General features: G+C 44.1%; 1 protein-coding gene across 3 annotated transcripts in view; it reads left to right on the top strand.

Annotated features, from left to right (window-relative positions):
• Positions 1-628: 628 nt before the first annotated feature.
• PIP4P2 (phosphatidylinositol-4,5-bisphosphate 4-phosphatase 2) overlaps positions 629-8,179 on the top strand; it is a 62,423-nt gene continuing 54,872 nt past the window's right edge. Inside the window, exons 1-2 of one of the 3 annotated variants that reach the window (XM_039521781.1) lie at positions 630-1,036; positions 5,065-5,165. In XM_039521781.1, coding sequence (XP_039377715.1) covers positions 5,102-5,165 — 64 coding nt within the window. In that variant the 5' untranslated portion in view covers positions 630-1,036; positions 5,065-5,101. Of the gene's footprint in view, positions 1,037-5,064; positions 5,166-8,179 lie in introns of all 3 variants that reach the window. The other 2 variants (XM_039521780.1, XM_039521779.1) reach the window with 2 other exon arrangements.

Raw genomic sequence — 8,179 nt, 5'->3', positions numbered from 1 at the left:
TGAGCGAGAGTGACATAACAGATCACACCACTAGTAAAAAAGCAGAAAGTGAGAAAATACTATTTTTTCCTTCTTTGTTTAGTAACTTCCAGTTGAAAAAGCAAAATGTACCCATCTCTTTATCTCTCTATGCTAATAGTGTCTACAAACAATTCTGGAACGAAAATCTTATTTATAATATTAGAGAGACAAAGTGGGTGAGGTGCTATATTTTATTGGACCAACTTCGGTTGGTGCAAAGAAGTGAGCTGTAGCTCACGAAAGCTCATGCTTAAATAAATTTGTTAGTCTTTAAGGTGCCACAAGTACTCCTGTTTTTTTTTTCTCTTGACTAGTGACACTATAGTGAGAGAATAGGAGTAGCAAGCAAGGAGGAGAGGGGTTGTGTGTTTATGTAAATTCGGAATAGTCCCGTAGTGTAGACATACCCCCTCATAACAAACCCCAAGGTGCCAGGGTTTCCCTCTCCTGCTGCAGGGATGGCCTGGGCAACCACAGGTGTTCTCTCTCCTGCTCCTGTCCCAGTTTCTCCTGGGAGGACTTGGAGAGCCTGAACACCAGTCGCTCCCTCCTGCCACCCTCATCTTAAGGCTCAGGCATTAGCTGCCCTGGGAAACAAAAACAGCTGCCACATGAGTTATCCCCCCCCCAAATCAGTTTTGGCGGTGGCTGCAGGGAATGGAAGCTCTGCCCTTCCCCATCCTTTGCCTCATTAGCTTGTGCCATTGAGAGCCCAGCTAGTCGCACCCTCCCCCCCTTGAGGTCCCATTCCCTCTCCTGGTTCTGCCCCCAGGCCCTGCCCCCGTTCTCGCGCTGCTGGTCCCGCTCCCCTCCCCCTCGCTCGCTCCAGTGCCTTGTGACACGCTCACACGCCGGGCGAGCGCGGAGAGCGCTTCCCCGGGCTGAGCCTGCCCTGCTGCCGCAGTAGTCATGGCTGCTGACGGGGTGGACGAGCGCTCCCCGCTGCTCTCCGCGCCCAGCTCCGGCAATGTCACCCCCACCGCGCCGCCCTATTTAGCAGAGAGCAGCCCCAGAGGTGAGTCCCCGCTGCTGCCCTCCGCCGGGCCAGCCTTGCCAGCCTGCGCGGGGGGAGAGGGTGGGCGTCTGGCACAGCTGGTGGGTCCCGCAGCTTGGCCTGGCCCTGCAGGGGTTTCTCGGCGTGTCCCGGAGGCTGGGGTATTTTCTTGCCGGGGGGCAGGGTGGGAAAGGCTGCACGATGAGTTTGCAACGTGCCGCATTCCCGGCTTCTCCGCAGCAGCCATCAGTGCATTGTTACCGGCGGCGAGTCAAACGTGCAGACCCTAACGCGCGTCGCTCAGCAACTGCTGCTTGGCCTAGGCAGAGGCAGGGCGTGTTTGGTGCACACATTGTTCCTATGTCCTTGAGAGGCTGTTGCTCAAGAAACAAACAAGAAAAGCCATGCAATCTGTCATTGAAAGTCTCATCATTTCCCCCCCTACCCCCCCATCTGCTGACCTGGGGGTTCCCTGTTCCTACAACCCACGAGCAAGTCATTTTTTTACCTCACTTCAGATCTCAGTAATTATTTTTATACTGAAAATTGAAAATAAATAAATAAAAATCTCGGTGGGATATTGCATATGTAATTAGTCTTCATTTAAAAATCCACGCACCTTTTGGTGCTGCTTGTGAAACACCTTAGTGAAAAGTGACACTAAACTTATTGTGGAGCTGAAAGTACCTTTTACCTTTCAATATCTTTTGCTTGAGTTGCCTTAAGAGGGAATAATGCTGACATTATTATTGGGCTTAGAGAAAATCACATCTGATTTGTGCCTGATTGCTGATAGCTGCTCTTTGGTGGGACTGCCTTTCCTTGAGGAGGGGGACTGGTAGTTGGGCCTTGAGACAAGCAGGCATGTGTATAGTTTAGTGAACAATAGGCTGAAGGAGGAAAGGAATAAACAAATGGTAGTTTCTCAGGTAGCAAAAGTAGTCTCACTTTCTTTATTGGATGGAAATTTGGGCAGCAAAGAAAAAGCTGAGAAACAATGGATGATGCTTTTAAAAGGCAGGGTAGAGCATATTTCTAACAACGCTGAGTGTGTTCACATTTGAACTTTTTTCTTTTCTTTTTTTGTTCACAACTGCAGAGCAGGCTTGAACAGGTACAGGTATAGTTATAACCACAGATTCACACGTTGGAGTTTAAAAGGTAAATTATTGGATTTTAGTCCTCCCATTAATTAAAGATGGGATTAAACCAAAGGATATTTTAACTGTGAGTAACTAAATTCAGTATGATGAACTATAGGACATGGAGAGAATCTTACCTGCAAGCATATCTTAAAGAATCAAACTGGAACAAATGGAAAAAAGACATAGAAAGACCCCATTTAATTTCCAATGGTCATCAAAGCCTTGTACCAGTAGACATAGGTGGTGGAATTCTAGTCTGGTGAGCAAACTGGTACTAGAGAGTAGTTCTCTGTACAATAGCATCTATACCAAATAAAGTGTCTAACACATGTCATTGCATGTTTGGTTTTGCAGGCCACACACAAAAAAAGCAAGTCTGATACAGTAAGTCATTGACTTGTGAATGTGGGATCCAGATTAATGCTGTATTGTTGAACTCTCTTCTATAGGTGTAATAAAATTGGTCTGTTGGTAAAGGTTGTCTGTTCAGTAAGAGGGAGTTAATTTTTACTTAAGCAAGTAACTTAGATTTGGAGTTAGGAATAGTAATAAACTTGATCTAAAAATTGAATATAATTATGAATCTATGGTTTACAAAACACATTGGTATAGATGGTTTTTTAAACTAGTTAAACCTCTTGAATGAAACAGAATGTTAGAAAAAGCTCAGACTGTTTAAACTAAATGAGATTAGTGCAGCTTTAGTGGCAGCATTTAAAGTATGAGGTTCCAATCCTACTCTGGCTGGCTTTAATAGGAGCAGATTTGGGTCTCTATTTTTACCAGGCTTGTTACAAATTAGGATCTCCAGTTTTTACATACAGATTAAACAGTATCTAAATCTAAACCAAAAAGTGATTTATATGTGAATACACTGTAGATGAGAGTACTAAAGAAAGCGGACAAATGCTACAAGTGAGCAAATATGTATTTTGTATACTGTAATCTTTAAACTGTCAGAAAATCAAGGCTGGATATGAAAATGTAGCTCTGCTATGCTCTTGGTTAACATTAACCATCATCTAGCATTCTTAATTACACAAACCAGTAACACAGGCCTCAAAACAGAGGTCATGGAGATTGGATTTTCTTTCCCTGGGATCTAATTATGCAGGATTGCCTTCACTCCTTATATTTATAACCTCCTTAGCTTTAAAGTATATTGGTTTTCAGGCATCTTGAATTCTCATATTCAGTTACTTTTTTCCTAGGAGTCTTTGTTTTGTAACTATTACTCTATGTACAGTTCAGAGTATTTTGAAAATGTGATTATTAATTCTGTAATGTGAATGAAACAGTGCTACGACTTGGGTTTGAACCCAGATATAAGCCTATGCTGTAGCACTTTTCTTAAATATGATTCTCATGCCAGTTGATATTATTACTTAATAGTTTCTATGATGTCATCAGTGAAAATTTGTGAGAGAGCCCAGCATTTAAATTTCATGTTCAGATGGCAGGAGAAAGCAACAAGTTGGAATGATTTTTGGCATGTAATATTTTTATTAATACATTCTATACTCCTCCCATAGAGAGGGTGCAGAATCCATGTGTTAATAGGGTCCTTAAGCATTTTGTTGTGCTAAGTATGTATGCCAGATCGTCTGTGTAAATCACTTACATGAAAGTTGAAATTATTTTGTTTTGCTGGTATGGCTTAAAGGAATAGTGAAAATTTGCTGGCATACAGTATGTAGGCTAAGTTGCTGTAGCTTCCTAGTTAATTGCCTCTCTACCTCAATTACCCTTGAGGAAGGCAAGTTGCTAGTTAAAAAGAAAATGTATAATATATGGCTGCTGGTTAAACTAACAAAGACTGCACTGTAATGTGTACACACAAGGGGCAGAGTTACAGTTGCACATTCTGTAATCTGAAACTGTTTAGCTACACACCACTAGATAGGCTGTCCCATACACCTCAGGAGACCTGCAGGAGAAGCTCCTCTCTCTTGTATGTTTTAGGAGCTGCAGAGATGCTGAAGCAGGAGTTCTTCAGTGGTGAGGTGCCAAAAGTAGATCATGGGGGAGCACCCAGTGGATCATGCCTGCTGGTTGAGCAAGCAAGAAAATCCATGGATCACTAGGACCCAGCAGGAGCATGGGCAATGGAAAGAAGGAGATGTTCCCACCTTCAGCTTTCACCCCCTTTCACCTAGGCTAGCAGGCTTAGTTTTCAGGTTAGCAGATGCTGGATACACTTTTTACGTGCTGGAAAGGCCTTAGTTATGTTCTTATTTATGAAGTCTTCTAAGAGGAAGAACCACCTTTTTAATAATGAGGAGTGTGTGGATGGTAATACACCCCCAGGGCTCAATGTGATGCATTGGAAGCACCGATAGGTAGGGAGCATCTTCTCTTCACACAAGCCGCAGGGCAGGATCTCTCAAAAGTACACAGAGTGTGGTAGGGATTATCATATCCCAGAAGGGCTTGGTTTGTTGAGTTAGGGAGTTGGAAATGCCTAACCTACAAGTGTGCGTGCTATGGCGAGCAGATAGTAGTCATGCATATTCCTACTGAGAGGAGAAGCAGCAGAATTCACTCTAGAGAAATAATTCAGCACCATGCCTATGACAGAGGATGCATTGGGCCATGATTCTGCTGGCCAGGGCAGGATTTAGATTATAACCTCTTACTGGCAGGAGTAAGATTGTTTGATGTAGTGCAGTGGTCCTCTAGCTTTGTTATTCTGCAGTGCACATTGAGGGGAACTTTCTTCTGGACTATCTCCCAGTCACTAACTGCCTGAGTCCCTAACCACCTGTCTGCCTTATTGGCTCTGCAGACCACTGGATGGCTGTAGACTGTAGTTTGAGAGGCACTGAGATAGAGCAATAACTTCTTTTTCTCAACGTATTCTTCATTACTCTATATACCCCTCTCCCTTTCCATGCCCCTTTTTAGGCCCAGAATCACAGCAGCTCCCTGTGAGGAAACCTGGATGCAGATCCCTTTGGAGATGGTCTCTACCTTTCTGAATGTCCGGCAGAGGAAGATTTTCAAGAGTAATGTGAAATATGGCTTCCTAGGAAGCCAGTACCTTACCACATTCACAACATTCCTATCCTGGGGAGAAAGGGACCCACCTCCTAGCTTGAACTAGGATACTCTGCATAGCAGAGAGCATTCTGCTGTCATTGATGATATGATGTAGCTGTTGTTTTTCTTTTGTTAGAAGTAACATTGATAATGTAGCTATAAACCATAATGTCAGTAGCAGGAATAAGATTTCATTACATGTGCTCTGAAAAGATCTATGGCTTGTAAAAACAAGACTTGCTGGAAATGACTGGATATCAGAAATACTAGGCCTACGCATATGAACTGTTTTACTGCTCTCAGTATATTGTATCTTATTAGTGCCACAATTATTTTGTCTGAAATTCAGACCGTTAAAAAAGCCATCTGTAAGTGCTATATTAATGTACTTTGAAAGCTGTCTGCATTTCTATTAAGAGTTCATGACTGGCAGACTCCTAACCCTGCTAGGGAATCTGTTTGTCTTCTCCTCACAACATACTCTTTGCTGAAATTTAATTCCTGGTATTGATTTGTTTTTGGAACTCCTCTAAATACATTTTTTTAGAATGAAGATTATAGCCTCAATATTTTCTTCATTTTTGGTGGATATTTTTGCCCAGTTCACAAGCCTTGTTCTAGCTCAGATGTGAACATCAGGTCCAGTGCCATTCTAAAAGATAATCATAATTTATCTTGAGGTATTGGAAGTAGCTGATGTGGCAGGATACTAGAATCTGTGCTGCTCGCCTGGGAGCCAAACAGCTCTAATATGGGGCTATGATAGTGATTCTTTCCATTACAAATCTTATTTGACCAATCTCAGGTCTCCATCAGACTTCTGCTGCAGTGGAAGAAGATTGCTGCTTGTGTTGGATTCCATCAAGCATAGTTGCCAATATTTAAAAGGGCATGCAAGGACAGTTCTCCAGGCAAACAGCCGTTCTGTGGGCTGGTAGGCTCCCAGACACTGGGAACTTTTGTGTGCATTCTGGTGATCTCCAGGACTTAAAGCATTTTGCAAACAATTGTCACAACACAATACCTGGCACTTGTTGCCACCCTTCTTTTATGGAAGGGGAAAATGAGGCAGAGATTACAACCTCACAGTGAATTGCTCTTGCGGCTAGGATCAGAAGGCAGGCGTCCCTTTGTGACTCTTCTCAGTATACCTAGGATTGTGAGGCATCTTGCTATCACCTGCCCTTAGCATGGGGAAGCCTTGTCTGTACCTGCCAGGGGCCAACTCCCAGCCACAGGCAACACCTGCACACCCTTCTCAGCCCCTGTGGGGTCTGCTGTCCCTCATGCAGGCTTGCAATAGGCACACTCCAACCCCTGAGTCCTCCAAACTCCCCCCTATGGTGTCCAGCCCCCTAAACCACTGAACACTCACAGAATTAGCAGGCCCACTGTTCCTAAAGGAACAGTACACTGCAGCTTACTAGTTACACCTAAAGGAACAGTACACTGCAGCTTACTAGTTACACCTTTGAACCCAGCTTTGCTTAACACACAGCATTCAGATATGTTTAGAGAGAGAGTAAGTATAACAAAGAACAGAGATTCAAGTGATAGCAAACAGAAATATTGACAACAAAGGATTACATGTAAAATAAAATCAGAAGGTGCATTCTAGAAACTAAGTTTAACTAACACAATGCCCTCTTGTCTGATAAGGCACTGCTTAACCAAAGTCTTTCACACAGCATTTTTCCACTAGGAAAGCTGAGATCCTCCTTTTATGGGACCAAATGTGCTGGCAGCTTTCCTCCTGATGAAGGATGCCCTTGCTTCTTTCTGCACCCCTAGATATATTAGACAGTTCTTTGTTCCTCAGATATAGGCTCTACCAAATTCACAGCCATGAAAAACACGTGTCAGACCGTGAAATCTGGTCTCCCCTCCCATGAAATCTGGTCTTCTGTGTGCTTTTACCCTATACTATGCAGATTTCACAGGGCGGACCAGCGTTACTCAAATTGGGGGTCCTGACCCAAAAGGGAGTTGCAGGGGGGGTCACAAGGTTAATTCAGAGGGGATTGTGGTATTGCCACCCTTACTTCTGCACTGCTGCCCTCAGAGCTGGGCGGCCAGAGAGTGGCGGCTGCTGACTGAGGGCCCAGCTCTGCAGGCAGCAGCGCTGATGTGAGGGTGGCAATACCACCCTACCATTCCACCCTTACTTCTGTGCTGCTGCTGGTGGCAGCTCTGCCTTCAGAGCTGAGCTCCTGGCTGGCAGCCGCTGCTGTCCAGCTGCCCAGCTTTGAAGGCAGCACCGCCGCAGTAATGGTAGCGGTATCGCAACCCCTCTACAATAACCTTGCGATTTCACCCCTACCTCTTTTTGGGGTCAGGACCCTTACAATTACAACACTGACATTTCAGATTTAAATAGCTGAAATCATGAAATTTACAAAATTGACCAAAATGGACTGTGAATTTGGTAGGACCCTTCCTATATACAGCTCCTACCCCCCAGCTGCTCACCTCTTTCTGTTAATTTCTTCTCCTGAAATCCTAACCTTCTCATTAGCATTTGACTCAGTATGCAAATAGCATTCCATTTGTAAGACAAGCAATACACAGTTGTCAGCTAGGGAGATGAGTGTCTCCCACCTCCTGTCTTGTGAAACCTGCCTTAAGGCACACTACCTGTGGGTGACCTGCCTTTAACTACAATGGCCTAAGAACATGATTTGCAGTGTGTGTGTATATATTTCCTTACATATTATCTGCACATTCATTTCACAAAGATAATGGCTTCTGTAGAAACCTTATATGACCCTCTTTGGTGAACAAGAATGTAAATACCAGACCCAGGGGATCTCTCTAACTCTTATGCATCCCTATGATTTCTGCCAGTTGTATCCAGGGGTCCTTGGGTCTCCCCCTTGTTCTTAGTTCGCTTCTTCGCCCGCTAGACGTTATTGAGCTGGCTCTTCTTTGGCTAGAACTGGCTGCTCAACAGATGAGCCAGCTTTGTGGTAGGCAGCTTGCC

This window comes from Mauremys reevesii, linkage group 2, assembly GCF_016161935.1.
Source record: "Mauremys reevesii isolate NIE-2019 linkage group 2, ASM1616193v1, whole genome shotgun sequence".
In the NCBI taxonomy this organism is placed as follows: Eukaryota; Metazoa; Chordata; order Testudines; family Geoemydidae; genus Mauremys; species Mauremys reevesii.
The sequence above is the reverse complement of the archived record's forward strand: the minus strand, read 5'-3'. Positions and strand labels throughout refer to the sequence as shown.